The 20,196-nt window shown below is 32.4% G+C and overlaps 1 protein-coding gene across 2 annotated transcripts in view; it reads right to left on the reverse strand.

Annotated features, from left to right (window-relative positions):
• Positions 1-20,196, reverse strand: part of Kif20b (kinesin family member 20B) — a 60,106-nt gene that overhangs the window by 33,832 nt on the left and 6,078 nt on the right. Inside the window, exons 6-18 of one of the 2 annotated variants that reach the window (XM_040272746.2) lie at positions 19,787-19,971; positions 16,222-16,258; positions 14,952-15,179; positions 13,796-13,907; positions 12,359-12,430; positions 12,122-12,268; positions 11,301-11,463; positions 10,482-10,769; positions 7,368-7,507; positions 5,572-5,710; positions 4,376-4,484; positions 3,190-3,221; positions 1,931-2,081 (exon numbers count right to left, since the gene is read on the reverse strand). In XM_040272746.2, coding sequence (XP_040128680.2) covers positions 1,931-2,081; positions 3,190-3,221; positions 4,376-4,484; positions 5,572-5,710; positions 7,368-7,507; positions 10,482-10,769; positions 11,301-11,463; positions 12,122-12,268; positions 12,359-12,430; positions 13,796-13,907; positions 14,952-15,179; positions 16,222-16,258; positions 19,787-19,971 — 1,803 coding nt within the window. Of the gene's footprint in view, positions 1-1,930; positions 2,082-3,189; positions 3,222-4,375; positions 4,605-5,571; positions 5,711-7,367; positions 7,508-10,481; positions 10,770-11,300; positions 11,464-12,121; positions 12,269-12,358; positions 12,431-13,795; positions 13,908-14,951; positions 15,180-16,221; positions 16,259-19,786; positions 19,972-20,196 lie in introns of both variants that reach the window. The other variant, XM_013362139.4, reaches the window with a different exon arrangement.

Genomic DNA, 20,196 nt, shown 5'->3' on the forward strand with positions numbered 1-20,196 from the left:
ATAATAATTTGATAAGTCTGGGGTATTTTTTATATGCAATACTATGAGAACCAATACTCTAGGCATTATTTCTGGAAATTTCTTGAAGCTAATCATCACCAGTACATCTGAGATCTAAACATCAGTTGCTTCATTACAAAGCACCTATCTGGCAGCCCTACTACATGTCATTGTCCCTTAAGAGTCAAACACGAAATGTCAGGTAGTTATGTCTTGTGCACCCTATTATCAACATCATCCCATGGATGTAAAATCTGTTCAATAGAGGCAGCAGCACTTTTGAGATCATAAAATGCTTTGTAAATTGAAATCTGCCATCCTACCAGCAAATAAGGTTCTATATTCCTATTCAATAACCACAGTTGAAGCTGTAAGCAAAATAAAGAAAACATATAACCATTTTTGAGGACTTTCAAATAATATATATAAAGTGGAAAAAAACAACTTATGTAATTATTTTTAAGATTTTTTTAATCCTACAGCTCTTTTTGATAAATTAAAATTCCCTAACCCTCTAAATATACTGATTTGTAACTGGGCCCAGTGGCACACACTTGCAATCCCAGCAACATGGGAGGCTGAGGAAAGAGGGTGGAAAGTTGAAAGCCAGCTTCAGCAACTTAGCGTGGCCCTAAGCAACTTAGCAAGACCCTGTCTCAAAAAATAAAAAGGGCTGATGATGTGACTCACTGGTTAAGCACCTCTGGGTTCAATTCCCAGTACTGAAAAAAAAAAAAAAAGGATACTATTTTGGCCCCATTGAGAGTATGCCCTCAGCTAAGAATCACTGCATAATGTAGAAATTTCACCTCCGTCACACCCAAGAATTTACCCAGTTTCACTTTCAGCAGTGTATCCACCAAAAATAACTTTAATTTTTCATTTTTCAAATATAATTCATGTTTTTTTGTTCACCCAATTGTCTAAATGTCCTTTGGCAGTTATAATCATATAATCCCATTATGGGATTCCAAAATTTCTTTTCTTTAATATAGACTAATTTTAAAAGTTCATTGGACAAAGTTTTATTATAATTTACATTGCCTCTATAGCCTCAAAGAGGAAGGGGGAAAATATTTGCATTAGCCTCAGGTGAGATAACACAGAATAATAGAAGGGGGCTCATTATAAAGAAAACAAATGAGGGGCTGGGGCTGAAGTTCCGTGGCAGAGAGGTACTGGGTTTGATCCTCAGCACCACATATAAATAAGTAAAAAAATAAAGGTCCATTGACAACTAAAAAAAAAAAAAAAAGAAAAAAAGAAAGAAAAGAAATGAAATACACTATTTAGATTCATTGGGTAACTATCAACTGCAAATCAAAGCTTTCTTAAAGAGGATGATTTCAAGTCACACCTCCCTTATACTGTCTTTTGTCCTTATGAATAAGCACTTCATACTTACCCAAAAAAAAATGAGAATTATCTTCCACAATTCAATAACAATTATGCAGTAGAGCCTCACTTTCTTAAAAACAACTGTTCACTATTTTTCATAAGACTGTCTCCTAGCACATTAGTAAAGTACATTTGTTTGGCAATGTTTAGCTCAAAGTTTTACTGTCAAGTATCATTTTCTCCAAATAAATAAAGAATGCAAAGAAAAAAAAACAACATGAAGAGATTTGTGGAGAAATAGGTACTATCCTTATGAAAGTAATTTTTAATATTATAAAAAGAGTAGAAAAAGTAATTACAGGTATGCAAAACACAGTGATAAAAGCACAGTATCAAAAAACATTTACTTAGCTTTACATATACACCTATCCTCCAGACAGTTTAGAACATGTTAATGTAAGAATTCACAATATTTAGATTTTCTTGAAGTTTTTCTTTAGATGAGTAAATTTCCTATTTGTACCTTTTCTATTTACTGATTTACGAATTAGCTTTCTTAAAAGCCTCCTGCTGACATTTAAAGTAGCAATACCTTTCTTTGCTGGTGGTTCATCTTGTTGAAGCTGATTTTCATTTAATCTTTTTCTTTGTACATAGGTTTTATCCATGCTGTCCTTAGGCATTTCAACTGCTTCATTACAAGTCGATTTACTATTTACTAAAAAAGATGTACCAGCCTCATCCTAAAGCAAAATTAATTAAAATTATTTCACACATAGAAAGCTATAATATTAAAACTACATAATTTACCTCTCAAGAGTGTGCCATAAAAATTTTATTTTCAATTTTATTGAAACACTTTTTAAATTATTTCTTGTTTCATCCTAAAATAACTAATGGCTCTGGCAATTGAGTAACATTTGGGGAAAACTAGAGAACACTAAGAACACTCATCCCTAAAGTCACATTCAAAATGTACTGTAAAAAGAAAAATATGAAAGCACCAAAAAAGTTGTTTCTTGTTCTTTCACTCTAGAAACTCAACAATTATTTTATTTTATAACCAAAGCCTCTTAAGTATTATTATGCTAACCTTGAAGAACTCACGAAAGAATAGTTTAACTTAAGTTAATAGTTTAACTTAAGCTCTTAGCCCGTATATACTGATAAGATACAGTCTATACAGTTTTAAAACTGCACTTCTAGATCACTTACATTTTTATGTATTTTATGCAAAGAATATACTTCCCTAAAACGGCTGACAGAAAAAGAGTACAATATCAACTCATCCAGAAAAAGGAAGAGTATCTATAAAAGTCAAATCCACCCTAAACTACCTAGGGTGAATATGTGATCTGTAATCACTAAGGTACAGAGGACCCTCTAGGAGTAACCCTCATTCATATTCTGTATACTGGTCAGGCTTTATCCTATATTTTAATATGTTTAGTAATTTTAGAGAAAATAAACACAATTTAAATATATCTAATCAATACCATATACATAATGAAAGAATGATATCTGTATGTGCAATATAGAATTATTTCAAGATTATCTTTTAAGGAAAGAAATCAAGACACAGAACTATAATCCTATTTGTGTAAATTTTTTAAAAGGAACAAATTTGTGTGAATTCTACATGTGTATAAATCTTCTAGAACATTTGAAATAACTTTGTACTGACCATCACTAAAGAGAAGCAGAAAGGTGAAAGCACCTATACTTTTCATTTTTTTGTCACCTACATATACTAGTTTTTAAAAATTATTTTTAAAATAAACATACGGTGTTCTAATTCATGGTCTTTAATTTACTTTATTAACTTCTTATCAGAACAGATTAAAATATTACCTTATTAGACGTCTCAAGTTTTTGAACCAATTCTGAAAAAAATAAAGAATATTGAAACATCTAAGCATTAAAAAAATCTAGATTAATAAACAACTGTGAAACATGAGCTGTTGTAGTGTACTATATTCAGGAAAAGATTTTTGAGAGCATTAAAGGGAACAATACTCATCTACTAATTCAACCACAAGGGGATAATATAACAAAAAAGCAACTTTCAAAACTTTGTGTAGCCAGGTGCAGTGGTGCACACCAGTAATCCCAGCAACTTGGGACACTAAGACAAGAAGACTGAAAATTCAAGGCTAGCCTCTGCAACTCAGCAAGAACTGTGTCAAAATAAAAAAGAACTGAGGATGTAGCTCAGTGGTAGAAAACCCCTGAGTTCAATTTCCAGTGTCACAAAAAGAAAAAAAAAACCTGGGGCTGTAGCTCAGCAGCAAAGCACTTGCCTAGCATGTGTGAGGCACTGGGTTCCATCCTCAGCACCACATAAAAATAAATAAAGGCATTCTGTCCATCTACAACTCAAAAAAAAAAAAAAACCACACACACAAACCTGAGTGCAAAATTGAGTAACATATGCTAAAGAGTAAAGAAATAGCAAAACATAAGAGAAAAGGAGCAAGTTTCTTTCTGGTCCATGTCAAAATGCAGATGTACCAATCTCCTATCCATCTTGTTTCACACAGAAAAAGGTGGAGTATTTGATCTCTAGTAAAATTCAGATGGCAGCATCATACATATATAGTAAATACATATAATCCTTCAAAGATGAAATAAAACATCAATCTAACAGACTATTTTTAAACTTCTCCACAGCAATTACTCTTTCCAAAGTAGCAAGCCCATACTAGAATCTTCTACACTACACATTTACAATTTCCTAAGGGATTTCTTAATGGATTTATAAGCTAGTACTTGGTTTTGTTTGGCAGGATTTTTGTTTGTTTTAGGTTTTTTTTTTTTAATTTATTTTGAGAAGTCTTTTCTAATAATATCAGTCTAAATATAAATGAAGGCAAAACACATTTTAGAACCATGGCAAAACAAATGATAAAAATATTAAAATATGCTACTTTCATCAAATAATTTTTTTGGTTATTATGGTAAATAAGCTGCAGAAATAGCATACTAACTAACTTACTTATTTATAATGTCTAAATGGGGGTAAAATACATCCACTTACCATTTTCTCTTTTTATTAGCTCTTCTTTGGTTTTGATTAATTCTTCCTTGGTTTCAGCTAATTCAGCGTTAACTTGATTAAACTTTAGCTGCAAACAAGCAATAGCTTCCTGGGGATCAGCAAGAGATGCAATGTATAAGTGAGCGATTTCAGCCTGTTTCTTAATATCAGAGACATCATCTCGAAGAGAATCAATAATATCTTCAAGTCCTACATAATTATGTGCTTCCTAAAAACAGCAAAAACCACATGTCTAACATTAACACTGGGTTTCACCTTTACATGTATTACTATTTGACTTAGTCTTTTTTTCTTAATTATTTTTTTATTTATATGACAGCAGAAGGCATTACAATTCTGTTTACACATATAGCGTACAATTTTTCATATCTGGTTGTTGACTTAGTTTTAAAAACAGCAACCAATTATGAAAACTTTGAGTTCCATAATTCATTTTTGACACATATTTCCTCATAAAAATGTCATTAACTGCATTAACACATAAAACAATTATGATTACCTAACTCAGGTAATTTCAATTACAAAATCAGTCTTTTTCAAAATGTTTTAGAATAACCCAGGAAACAAATCCTTCATTTTCACAACTCACAACCCACCCCCATCCCACCATGTCTAACATAGTGGTTTGATAATATAGTGGTTTGAAAATAAGAGCCTGGACATCATTGTTTCAGGCCCTTGAATTAAGTGGAGGTTAGTAGGGAAATGTTTGATCAATTTCAGCTTCAGAGGAAGCAGACGAAAAGGATAAATTATCCTTAAAAGTAGAGAATGGTGGTTACCTAAGAAAGTCAACCTTTTTACATATATATATATTTTTTTTACATATATATTTTTTAATCAGAGCAATGATCCCTAGTTGCTTCTCTTACACCTTCCTGAGGAGTATTCCATAATCAAACAAAAAACATTCTTATCTGCTGATAATCAATACAATGACTCAAGTAATAAAATGGAACATAGATTTAACAGATATAAATTCTTCCTAGTCCAAAAGCTAATAAAAAGTACTATACTTACATTCCTAATAAAACATGCCTAACTATAATAAAGCTATATTACAGCAAATACTGTTTTAGTTCTAAACTATATTAACAGTTCTCATCACTGATGTGGTTTGCTAAATCTTGGCACTAAAACCTCAATAGAGTTTTAAAAAACTCCAAGTAACATACTTTAGTTTCAACTTCCGTAACACAAACTCCATTCGTTGGTTCATCCTGGGTATCACATTTACCCATCAAATCCTTGAAGATAGCCAAACGACATTCAGCATTTTCTTCTAATAGCTCTCTTTCGTGAAGGAGTGTTTCCCTTCATAACACAAATTAATCCCATTAAAAAACAAAAAGGCAATACTTTGTATGCTTTAAATTTCTAAGGTCAAGTATACTACACATTAAAAGCAAATTTAAATAATCATGTGGGAATTAGTAACACCAGTTTTGAAACTTGTATAAAGAAAACTAAGGTATTTTTACATCTTTAAAATGTTTTTACATCTATTCCTATGAGAAAAACTGGCCTATGACTTTATGCTTTCCCATTTTTAAAAAGCAAGATTTTGTGGCTGGCCACGGTGGCACAATCCTATAATACCAGTGACTTGGGAGGCTGATGTAGGAGGATCAAAAGTTCTAGTCCAGCCAGAGCAATTTAGCAAGACCCTCAGGAACTTAGTAAGACCCTATATCTCAAAATTAAACAAACAAAAGAAAAAAAGTAAAGAAAAATAGGGCTGGGGATGTAGCTTAGTGGTAACACCTCCCCACACACATCCTTCACCTCCGTGGGTTCAATCTCATGTACAAAAATAAAATAAAATCAATATTCTATGTTTATACAATGAATACATCTTCTATATACTGGAAAAGTTTCCATAAAAATCAGTATTCATTCTTCCTGGAACAATTAGTATATTCACTAGCAAAGCCATCTGGGTTAATAATTTCTCTGTGAGAAGGTTTGAACTTATAGGTTTATATTCTTTATAGGTCTAGAACTGTTCAGATGCTCTATTATCTTTCAATGGGTTATATTTTCTGAGGAATTTATGTAGTTTGTCTAAATTTTCAAACTGACAAAGTTGTACTTGTTCTCTTAATATCTATAACATCTCTAATGATGCTTATTTTAAATTCCTCACTTTGATCATTTTTACACCTTTTTTATCTCTTGATCAATCTTGCCAAGAATTACCAATTTAATTAGCCTTTTAAAATACCAACTTTTAACTTTGTAACAGAGTCTTCCTCACATTCTGGGCTTCACATGATCTTTTAATCTAACTTCTATGAGATTTATTAGTTCCTTGATGTAAGCCCTTTTCATTGTCTAATACATATGTTTAAGTTTCACAGCATAGCTAGATGAGTTTAAATATCCACTGAAAGTTCCTCTGTTTGCTGCTAATCTAAATCTAATCTAGTTATCTTTTCATCATGAAATCCTATCTTTAAACATTAAAATCAAAACAAATTTCTTCATTATCTCTGTACTTTGAAGTTCACTGATACTTAGATACTTACTTAGGCGCAGCTAAGAGTGTGTATTCTGCAGTGATTTGTCCTATGTTATGTATAAGTCAAATAAAGTTTACTAGCCAGGTGCAATGGCACATGCCTGTAATCCCAGCAGCAAAGCAAGCCTTAGCAATTTAGTGAGGCCCTAAGCAACTTAGTGAGGCCATAAGCAACTTAGTGAGAACCTACCTGTCTCAAAATAAAAAATAAAAAGGGCTAAGAAATCTGGCTCAGTGGCATTGGGTTCAATCTCCAATACTAAAAAATAAATTAATTAACTAGTTAAAAAATAAATAAATAAATAAATAAAGTTTGCTAATCATGGTGTTCAGGGGGGAAAAAAAAACTCAGAAAACACCCATTATAAAACAAGAAAATACGTTTAAAAAAACTAAATAAGTAAATAAAATTTTCACTTTTATGCTAAGTCATTAAAAAAAATAACTTACTTAAAATCAGCTTCCCGTTGAGCCCAATATTGAGTAAACTCCTGGGTAACTTCTTCTCGAATTTTAAATTCCATTGTTAACTTTTCTTTTTTTTCACTTATTAGTCTTTTTTTCAAGTCTTCTATTAAATCCAAAAGCTTCTAAAACATTTAAATATTAAAATTCTTAGAAAAGAATAAGCATATCAAGAGAAAAACTTTCAAAATATTCAAAGATAAAACTATTTTTATTTAGTCAATTATAAATATACATCCTTCTAATAGTGCTAATATTCTCACTGAAAACTGTACACTTGCAGGAATTCGTTAGTCTGAAAAATCAAGTGGACCTCTCTGCATTTCAGAAACAGATATATGGAAAAAAAAAAGAAACTTATGATAACTCAAACGTCTGTGTAGCTGCACTAAGAGAAAAAGTCAAGATAAAATCTGAATATTTATTATCCTTCGGGAACTACATTGGAGAGTTCCATATTTGATTTCATTTAATCCATATGACCTTCTGTGAGCTTGGTAGATCATCAGCATTTCACAGGAGGCAAAGGACTAGATCTATAATAAATGGGCTTGTTATATTGTGTACACGTACAAATATGTAATAATTAATTGCACCATTACATATATTTATAATGCACCAATTAAAAATTTAAATCAAGGAAAAAGTTTTTAAATAAAAAGTGTTCTGTCAAAGTCTAAAGCCCAAGTGCTAGACAGAACAAAGAAATTGCTAAAAATACTCACTTTCCAAACACAAAAAATGTTACAAATAATTATCTTCCTAGGTTTTTAAACTATCCAGATGTAAGTAACAACTCTGTAGCCTTTGAAAATACATATAATCATGTAATAGGGACAGTGAACAATTAAAGCAGTCATCACTTAACATAGCAAGTATGGATTAATAAAATAAGTTAGAGGGGATAGGATTATGGCTCAGTCCTTGTCTAGCGTGCATGAGGCACTGGGTTCAATCCTTAGCACCATATAAAAATAAAATTTTGTATCTACCTAAAACTAAAAAATAAATATTAAAAAAATTAAATAAGTTACAGAATTCAGAAAAACACCTGATACTCTTTTAAGGTTTATGATTAAATTTTCTCAGTAACAAATTAATCAAGTAATTCTCTGTAATCTTATAAATCTTTGATTGTCTCAACCATATATTTGAAAATACTTCTACAGATATACTGACTGAAATTCTACTCTTAATCACTTTTAATGACAAATAATCACAAATAATGATATAGCCCAGTGTTTTAGCTATGACAACACTTATCCCACTGTTGGTGTTTGCAATAATTTAGTTTTATTTAAAAAAGTGAACCCAATTCAAGAGCCAAACTTGAAGGATTAATTCAATTATGCTACTGTCATACAGAAATACTATAAGTAGTAATAATGGCCTATATTAGTAGGTTATACTTTCCAATTTTTATTTTTGGTACTGGGGATTGAACCCACGGGTGCTTTTTTTTTTTAAATACTGAGCAATATCTCAGCTCCCTCCCCACCTTTTTTTTGAGACAGGGTCTTGGTAAGTTGCCCACGCTGGCCACAAACTTGGGATCCTCCTGTCTCGACCTCCCGAGTTACTGGGATTACAGGTGTGACCACCACCTCTAGCCACTTTTTTGTTTTTGAGAATTGAACTCAGAGCCTCAAGCATGTTAGATAAATACTCTAACACTGAGATATATCCCCAGCCCAGCCATAACTTTGTTTTTTTACTTGCAGATGGACACACAATATCTTTATTTTATTTATTTTTATGTGGTGCTAAGGATTGAACCCAGTGCCTCACACATGTTAGGCAAGTACTCTACCATTGAGCTATAATGCAGCCCCACATTTTTTTTTTGGTGGTGTTGGGGATTGAACCCAGGGCCTTATGCATGCAAGGCAAGCACTCTACCAACTGAGCTATATCCCCAGCCTCCCCACAACTTATTTTTAAATGAAGAAAGTCAGGTTACAAAACAGTAATGTATACCACTATTCATATGAGTAGCAGATTAGAGATCTTGATGCATAATTTTCTTTAATCACATTCTGTCATAAATGTAATACTACTTTAAAATGTTTAAATAACCACACATTGCCTCACTATTTAAAACAATAAATAACATCTCTGAAAAAAATGTTAAGAATTAAAGAAAATTACACAAATGTAGATATACTTAGAGAAATTGTTTTGATAATTTCCAACAATTGTCAATGCTAGATTAGAAATGACTAAAGGAACGTAATACTCAAAAGTTATGTTCTAACTTAAGTTATAGATAAAAACAAAGTAGCTATAAAGGAAACATTCATATCAATGGAAAAATGTCAAGATGTATGGTATGATAGATTATTTTACCACCTCAATGTTAAATTTCTTGGGTATGAAAATGGTCTTGTCATCATGAGGAAAATGTCTACATTCTCCAGAAATACACAATGAAATGCTCAGTTGTAAGGTATCTTTATGGATGTATCTTAATTTCAAACTATAAGTAAACAAAAAATGTGTATCTATATACTTAAAACAAATGGCAAATCCAGGTAAAAGGTAATAAGTATTTATTACATCAATGTTTCTATGGGTTTGAAGTTTTTCAAAAAGTAAAATTGAGATACAAAAATTTTAGTGTATTCCTGAAAGAAAAATATTCAAGAGTGGCACACACCTGTAAACCCAAATACAAGTATGGCTGAGGCAGAAGGATCATTTGAATCCAAGAGTTCACAGCCAGCCTGGACAACATAGAGAGACCCCATCTCAAAAAAAAAAAAAAAGCCCAGCATGGTGGCTTACACCTGTAATCCCAGCTACTGTCATCCCGGCTACTCAGGAAGCTGAGGAAGGAGCATCACAATTTCAAGGTCATGAAGCCAATTTCGGGAGACACCCAACACTCCCCTGAGCCCATCTCAAAATTAAAAACTAAAAACTGGAGTGAGGATACAGCTCAGTAGTAAAGCACTCCTGGGTTCAATACCCAGCACAAAATTTAAAAAAAAAAAAAAAGAACCTAAATAAATAAAGGGAAGGGGAAGAGAGACTTCAGAATTGTTAAATACTAACTTCAGAAAAACAAGCCAAGCATAGAAATGAGTTCTTAATACATACTCTTTTTTCCTCATGGCTAATGAGAGCCTTGTCTTCCTCTAATGTTTTATCTAAATCTTCATCAATAAGTTCAGTTTCAACATTTTGTTTTTCTTCAGTTTTTTCTAGATCCTCAAGTAAATCTTCATCTTCAACCAGATCTTCTAGACTATTGTCCCAGGAAATGGTGTTTCTTTTTACATTTGATATTTTATTATCTAAATTTTTATCTAATGATACATCTTGAGAAGATTTGATGGGTCCAAAAGATTTCTCTTGAGAAGAATTCAAAACATCTGGAACACAAACCTGTTAAAATATCAATGTGAGTTTTAAAAGAAAAAAAGCAAGAACTATCCACTAAAAATTAATTTTATAAATTAAGTCAAATGACAACTTAAATGTTATAGCTCTGCAAACATAAAAAGAAATCAGCATCCATAAATGATGATTCTGTTTAGAAAAATCTACTTACACATGAAAACTACAGGTAAATCTACCTTTCTAAGATCTGAGCAGTATTTCTAGCAAAAGCCTTTCTGATTATCTAGTACTAAGTAAACCAGATGAATAGCAGAATAGACAATTAATTCCAACAATACTCATTAATTTTAACTTATGCTTATAATTAATACTTATTACTAAAGGTGATTTTAGTTCTTATAGGGACAACTTTAAATCTTTTCTCATGTCTTCATACTGGTTCACATATTTACATTTTTACTTTCAAGTATTTCCTAGGCTTAGAGTAATAAATGCAAAACATGAAAAATGAAAATTGCTCATATTCCAATAGTAAGAGATGGCTTCATAAATTTTGCAAAATCTGAATATATTTACCTTTTGTGCAAGAGCTGAGAACTTCAACACATTGAGTGTTTCATCATAGGCAAAACAACACTGGCTGATATTGACAATCATACATATTTTCCCTTTACCATTAAAAAAACTTTGAAAATAGTGGGTCAGTTTACTTTCCCGGAACGGCACATGTTGTTGAAACCTATGGAAATTTTTTCAAAAAATTATAAATTAAAATAAATCTCTTGAAGTTGGGTTTCTGATAAATTTTACAAAGAAATAACTAAGCTACCTACCATGGATATAAACTTTAGGTCAGTTCCATCAGTAATACTATAATAGTTCTTCTGTGTTTTCTTTAAATACTACTAATAATAAGAGTACTAACAATAATCAACTAGTCCAAAAGTAAATAAAATCACATTTAACTGAGTTATGTCCTCCAATATAGTCCTGCAATGGATGTCATAAAACACTTTTCTAGAAATGGTGAAGGTTCATTTACCATGGACACATCTGAAAATGCTGATTAAAGCAAAAATCTATCATATCTTGTAGAACACAAACAATGCATTAGTAAGATCAAAGTGGCAAAGTGATGCCAAGCCAGCATCATGAAAAACTTACTATCTAAAAATTATCTGCTAGTAAATATTTACTATCAAAAATACTGAGTTTACTTGATGAGTCCCTGGCATCAACTAATATTTTTTTTATTTCTATCATTTTTTAAATCCAAGATCTCTAAGTACTTTAATCATAAAGCATACATAAGAAGCAATTTTAAAAATAGTACTTTCTTAAAACACCAAAGTTGAGTTTAAATATAATACCTAACATACTATTTCAATACCACTTACTTGGACTTTTCACTGTTCTTCAAAACATTAATACACTTTCCCAGAGTCAATAAAGAAGTATTTATGTTCCCAGTCTCTCTTAACCTTTCACCTTCATTCTGTGTCTTTATGCTTCGTTCGGAACCAGCAAGATCACACAAAGACAATCTGAATTGATTTAAAAAAAAAAAAAAAAGATTACTTTAAAATTCTTCAAAACAATTAAAAATAATTACAATTTAAAGAATGTCAACTTACTCACTAACTCGAATAACACGAGACATTTCAGGGTCTTCGATCTGTAATATTCTAATAGTAAATATGCTGTGGCTAAAAGAAATATACAAAGATCAAATATTATTTTTCCACTTTTAATAATCAAATAATATATTTCCAATATTACCTTTCCATTTCTGCAGTCTAAATAAAAGAGGTAAGAATTGCAAATGGACCTCTATTCATATTCTTGTATTAATGATAGTCCAACCAGGGCATTTTCCAAATAGTTACCATTTATGTCCACCCAGTGTTCCATACTTATATATCCACTAAAATCATCTTATCTTTTGCCTAGCTTTAAATCCCTCAAATCTCTTCCTTTGACATTCTAACTTCCACTAAGGAAATAATTTATAATACTCAATTTTCTTGTGCAAAGATCACATTAGTTCAAATATTATATGTATTTTCAGCTAATATTCTTCAAACACATAGCTAAAGCCAAACATATTTGAATTTATACAGATTTATCTGAATCATAGATCAAACCCCCCAGAACTGAGTATGAGACTATGGCTCTTAAGACAAAGTCTTTACCCTTAAGAGAAAAATCTGTTTTAAATAACTCACTTCTGAAATGTCTTTACTTTGTCTCCTACCCCCCATCACTTTCATCAAAAACAACTTTAATTCCTTGAAACATAGCCTAATGTAGTGTATATATAGTATTCATGGGGTAAGTGAGAAAAACAGAGAAAAGACCACCATTCTAGGCTACTCCAAAAATGAGCTAGGGTACTGACATAAAGAAAGAGTACAAAGATTTGGGAGGCTGAGGCAAGAAAACTGCAAGTCAAGGACAGCCTCAATAAATTAGGGAGACCCTTAGCAAGATGCTGTCTCAAAATTTAAAGAGAACTGAGAATGTCATTTCAATGATAAAGAAACCCTGTTGGAGGGGAAGGAGGAGGGAAGGCTGGGGTTTGGCTCAGGGATAGAGCACTTGCCTAGGACATGTGAGGCCCTGGGTTTGATCCTCAGCACCACATAAAAATAATAAAATAAATGTGTTATGTCCAACTATAACTAAAAAATAAATATTAAAAAAAAGAAGAAGGCTGGGGTTGTGGTTCAGTGGTAGAGTGCTTGCCTAGGTGTGAGATACTGGGTTCGATTCTCAGCACCACATAAAAAAAATAAATAAAGTCTCAACAACAATTAATAAAATATTAAAAAAAAAAAGAAACCCTGTTTGAAGTAAAAATGTTTTAGACTTCCTTCAAATTAGTGAATCTAATGTTAAGACAATATATAGTACTGATAATATTCTGTGTTTAGTGTTCTTCACTCTATTGAAGTCTTTTATGCCTATGAATTAGTTTAACATATCAGAGAATTTAATGCCCAATTTAATCTAAAATAAGCTGTATTTAAATTAGCACAGAATACTATTACTCCATAGGATTTATTACTTACCTTCTACTGGAAGCATTGTTCAGTTTTGTGAAGGCAACACTCTGCTGCTTTATCCCCAGTTTTAAAAGTCTATATGCTTCTTTGGAATCAGACACTTGAATCCACTGAAGATCTTTAAGAAATAAAGAGAACACATAGCAATTTATGAAAACACAGGACCTGTCCTATAGTATGATCTCTTTGAAGGTATTTTTCCAGTGACATATAATGAAATCTTTCTTCTAACAATATATTCTACTTTGAGTCAACTTAGTTATTCCATATTCCTCAAGATAAATGTTTCAGAAGAGAGGATTATAATATTACATCATTTAAATTATACAAACATACAAAGTAAATGCTCTTCAATAGAGTCTGCCAAAGGAAAAACTAAAAATAGGTAAATTCCTTAAATTTGACACTCAAGAGGGGAAAAAAGAAAGACAAAGCAGTACAGATGAAACCTACAAATTATATAGCCATGAAATATTACAGATTGTAATTCATTAGTGACTAATACAATCAAAATTTTTTGTCACTGGGGCTGAGGTTGGGGTTGTGGCTCAGCGGTAGAGCCATTGTCTAATATGTGCAAAGCCCTGGGTTTGATCCTTAGCACCACATAAAAATAAATAAATAAAATAAAGGTATTGTGGCAACTACAACTAAAAACTATTAAAACTGTTTTATCTTAACCAGAATTTTATAAAAACGAAACAAAAGACAGAAAACATCACAGGGCATAACTGCAGTAAGATTAAGCATAATTAATGAAACTTCTGAATTCTGCATATATACACATATGGAAGTCATGGGTCATGATATTATTAATATGACTTTGTTACTGTAATGATTTTAAAAGATGTGAAAAATGTCACTATGGTATTAGTTACAAAATTTGGCCAATGTTACAAAGTAACAGAATAAGATAAAAACACACCCAGCTTTTCCCATCACTAAAAACCCAATTAATGATACTCAAGCAAACACATCTAGACCTTTTTACATTCAAGTGTATCAAACACACCACAACATACTTCCAAAACACAAAATTCTCTTATTTTCTTAATAGTAATAATGAGAAGAAAAATTCCTAATTTTGTTTGCTTTCCTGTAGTTATCACAGAGCCTATGAGACAACTATGGAGCAATAAAATAAAAAGACTCATTAATATACCTTTTATAAAAGAATAACCCTTTACATCTTGGGAAAGTCGTAACATCTTTCTCTTTTGGAACTTTGATGATACAGGAACAAACAAGTCATAAATACATTCGTTGTAAATTTCAAAAAAAGAAACCCACACAGAAAATTTTGTGTTATTATCCATATTCAAACTAGTTTGTTCACAATCTCTCATAGATTCTTCAAACTCTGGGACATTCAAAGAGTTTGTTAAACTTCCTACAAGATAACAGAAAAAAAAGATAAGCACAAAATTAATCATTGACTAAAACTGAGGGGAAAAAAACATATCATGACTACTGGACTTGAAAAAAATAAGTATGCTTAATCTTTTGATCATCTACTTTCAATATTTTTTGAGCAGAGTTAGGAATAAATAATATCTGGAATAACTTTGGTTTCTTATCCTTCCATTTGTCTTCAAAAATATACTCATGAAGCAAATACAAAGGCAGTCAGTATGGTAAACACAACTGTAATCTGAGTGATTCAAGAAGCTGAGACAGAAGGATCTCAAGTTCAAGCCACCTCGGCAACTTGGCAAGCCCCTTAGCAACTCAAAAAGACCTCAATTCAAAAAAAAGCTCGAGCTAGAGAATAACTCAATGGTAAAGTACCCCTAGGTCCAAGTAACACCCTCTCCCACAAAAAAGGGAGAAATTAAATGAAAAAATAAAGAAAACCCAGAGCATCTCTTGATGTCAATATTAAAGTTATAGCCAGTGAAAGGGATATCTATGAGAATTAATCTAAATCAAACTTTATAGTACCTGATAACTCAGTTATCATTTTTCAGGTATTGCTGTCAACAATTAAATTACTGGGAGTGATTTAAAACTTAAAATTTTGATTTCCCTTCTCACTCCCTTTTGGAAGGTGATCCTCAGGGTTATACAAAATTACATATAAGAGGAAAGGAGGGGTAAGACAAGATAATACAAGTGGAAGAAATGATTTACAGTAGAGGGGGTAGAGAGAGAAGAGGGGAGGGGAGGGGAATAGGATAGACAGCAGAATACATCAGTCACTAGAACGGCAATATGTAAATCAATGGAAGGGTAACTGATGTGATACAGCAATCTGTATACGGGGTAAAATTGGGAGTTCATAACCCACTTGAATCAAACTGTGAAATATGATATATTAAGAACTATGTAATGTTTTGAACGACCAACAATAAAAAAAAAAATAAAATAAAAAAAAATTTTTTTGAGTATTTCATATAATCAAAAAACAAAAGGTAAGTTAGAAATAATCTTACCATACGAAGTATCATAACTGTCATTATGCATAGCAACCTAAAAAAGAAAAATTTAAGAATTTAAAAGCAATTTTCGTTAAGGTTAAATAACCAAGATATCAATTACCTACCCAAAAAGTCACTGACCAAACCACAACCTTTCATCCACTTTGTTCAGTGACATGTTTATTAATTTTTTCCTAGTTTAAATAATAGTCATACAATAAATTTAAGAAACTAAATAAAAGTATTAAAAAACATAATGTATAATCCCTGTAGACCAGAGACAATTGCTACTATTAATATTTCTCACTATAACTAAAAATTACTTATAAACATTTGATAACTGTGTAACTAAAGATATAAAATAATTATTATTTATCATTAAACATTTTGGATTTGGATGTTTTACAAAATTTTGCAGGTAAAATACTATAATAAGCATTTTTAATTATATTATAATAAACATTCTAATTATTTTCTTAGAATATTCAGCTAAATGAAATTATGTATAAAGTTCTGCTCTTAAACAACAAAAAGCAATTTGGCAGTGCTGAATTATCAGTTTTTTTTAGTTATATATGACAGTAGAATCCACTTTGATATAATTATACAAGCCTGGAATCCCATCATGTACATCCAAATTGCTGCTTTTTCTTTCTATACCAAGGATTAAACTTGGGGTCCTCGACCATTGAGCCACATCCCCAACCCTATGTTGTATTTTATTTAGACACAGGGTCTCACTGAATTGCTTAGTGCCTCATCATTGCTGAGGCTAGCTTTGAACTTGCAATCCTCCTGTCTCAGCCTCCTGAGTTGCTGGTATTACATGCGTGCACCACATACACCCAGTTCCAAATTGCTTTTTATAAACATTTTACAATTAATGTATGAAAATTCATCTCATTCAACATTTTAATCATTTCATGGACAAAATAAAAATTTGCCTTAACTGGATAACTTTTTAGAGAAATATTTTTCACTATTATTGATTTAAATTTTCTTTTTAAAATTATCCACCACCCTCCATAATTTATTAAAATACTATTTTACTTTCAGAGACATACTCAAGGACAATGAACTCTGAATTCCACTGAGCAAAACATTTTTTTATTACCTTAAAATAAATCTGATTTCTAAATGTCATTTTTTTCTTATGTTGCCTTAGGCACTCTAAGCAAGCACTCTACTGCTGAGCTATATCCCCAAACCAGCTTTTTGTAATTTTATTTTTTATTTTTTTATTTAAGAGAGGTTCAGGCTGGTCTCAAACTTCTGGGCTCCAGTGATGACTCTGCCTCAGCCTCCCTAGTAACTGGGACTACAGGCATGTGCCATGGCCATTGTCTGACTCCTCTCAATGTTTGTTTGTATTTGCAGTGTTGAGTATTGAACCCAAGGCTTCGCACATGCTAGGCAAGTGCTCTACCACTAAGCTATATCACTAACCCTCCTCTTAATGTTTTAAAGAACAAAATTTAGCTGGGCATGGTGGCACACACCTATATCCCAGCAGCTCAAGAGGCTGAGGCAGGAGAATCTCAAATTCAAAGCCAGCCTCAGCAACCTAGTGAAGCCCCAAGCAACTTAGCAAGACCCAATGTCAAAAATAAAACATTAAGAAAAAAAGAAGGGTGGGGGTGCTGGGGATGTGAATCAGTGGTTAAGTAATAAAACGAAGAAGAAAATTCCTTTAATATTTTGAAAATATTTATAAAAACTGCTAATAGTTCTTAACCATGAACAGGATAGATGTCTGAAAACATAACACAAAAACCAGAAGGTACAAGTAGAATAGACAAGTATTGTGGGAGGCTGTCTCGCTGAATGACTGGTATTTTCCTTCCCATGATCAGAGAGGCTATGTCATAGTGACCTAATATTGCTCCATCCTCAAAGTAGCAGAAGGTGTCTTCAGGCATAGGTGTGCCTTCCTACAACCCCTTGGATCAAATTACACTCACCTGTCTTTGTAACCCTGCCCCTCCTGACCTTTTTTGGGTGGAACATTCTAAGAATGAGTGTCCTCCCAATAAAAGCCCACTTCTGAATGTGCTTCATGACTTTCCTCACTCTCCCATTTGGGGAGCTAGAGGCTGAGAGTGGAGGAGCCATCCTGAAGCTTGATTTAAAAGTAAAGTATATGTCTGTGTATATGTCTGTGTTTTATTTGATGTCCCAGGAAATTCACATGAGCAACCTTAAGTTCAGTTGCCTGCACTGGTCAGGGGCGGCAAATTATAACTTCATAAAAAAATTTTAAGTTTATATGGTACCTCCTTATATAAAACAACATCCTCTAGAGGCATATCTTATCTTTACTATTCTATTAATTTATTGTTAATTTCTGCTATGGTCTGAAACGTTCCCACTAAAATTCTGTTGAAATTCAACCCCCATTCTGAGGTTTTAAGAGGTGACGCCTTTAACAGGTAATTAGGCGATGACAATTCACATGGATTAATCCTTTCATGGATCAATAGATTAACAGATCTTCTTAAGAGTGGATCTATCATAAAAGCCAGTTTAGCTCTGCCCTGTAGATACACCCCTCTTACCATGTGATGTCTTCAATCACCTCCAGACTCTACCAAATCTCCACCAGCAAGAAGGCTCTCACCAGGTACAGCCCCTTGACCTTGAATCTTCCATTCTACAAAACGTGGACTCACTAACCCTTTATTCTTTACAAATGACCCAGTATAAGGTATTTAACTATAACAACTAAAAAACATAGCCTCCATGATGGCAGTACTATTTGTCCTCCACAGTTGAGATGGGTGCAGTGGTGCACACCTGTAATCATAGCAATTTGGGAGGCTGAGGCAGGAACATCAAAAGTTCAAAGCCAACCTCAACAACTTAGCAAGACCCTGTCTTATAAAATAATAAACTTAAAAAGGGCTGGAGATGAGACTCAGTGATAAAGTACCCCTGGGTTCAATTCCCAGTACAAAAGAAAAAAAAAAATTAAAATACTGCTGGACCAAGTAAGTGCCTTAATAAAAACTTATTAAATAAATGAATGTTTAAAAAAAAAAAAAAAAACAAACAGTGGGAATTGTGTACAATGGCACACGCCTATAATCCCAGTAACTCAGGAGGCTAAAGCAGGAGGATCTCAAGTTTGGGGCCAGCTCAGCAATTTAGCAAGATTCTATCTCAAAATAAAAAATAAAAAGGGTTAGGGATGGAGTACTCCTCAGTTCAATTCCCAGTACCACAACATATAATAAGTAGAAGAGATTTCTACAAGGAATATCTAAATATTTTTCTTAAAAAAGAAAAATCTGCCAGGCACTGTGGCACACATCTGTAATCCCAGCAGCTCATGAGGCTGAGGCAGGAGGATCATGAGTTTAAAGCCAGCCTCAGCAAAAGCAAGGTGCTAAGCAACTCAGTGAGACTCTGTCTCTAAATAAAATACAAAATAGGGATGAGGATGTGGCTCAGTGTTTGAGTGTCCCCAAGTTCAATTCCCAGTACCCACCCTCAAAAAAAGAAAAACCCACCATGACCACAAAAAAGCTGAAAGATTTTATGTCATAATTTACATATTTTGCCTACTAAAATAATTCCATACCTCTTTAATTTGTCGAAGTAATGCACTTTTGATAGCAGCTTCTTCTTTCTCTTGGTCTGGTGACAACCGTAAGTATTCTCTGGATCTATGTGGTTTAATGTTCATCCTGGTATATAGTCTTTCCTGAAGACTATCAAATAATATATTCAAAGTTCGAGGCAAAAAGCCAACATTTTCTTCTGTGCCTGTAAAAGAATGTTTGTGTTATTTTCTCTCAAACTAGTAGGAAAGAAGAAATTTTCCTTGACTACTAAAACTCACTTTATGCTACCAATAAGCAATTTAAACAAAAATGAGAAAAGTTGAAGGACTACTCTGTTTTCTATCATTTTGGTCTTCACTGTAACTAACAGCATTTTATTGAATACTATTCTGATGCAAAATCTGAAATTTTACAGTCAGACCAAGCC

The sequence above is a fragment of the Ictidomys tridecemlineatus genome, chromosome 1, assembly GCF_052094955.1.
Source record: "Ictidomys tridecemlineatus isolate mIctTri1 chromosome 1, mIctTri1.hap1, whole genome shotgun sequence".
Lineage (NCBI taxonomy): Eukaryota > Metazoa > Chordata > Mammalia > Rodentia > Sciuridae > Ictidomys > Ictidomys tridecemlineatus.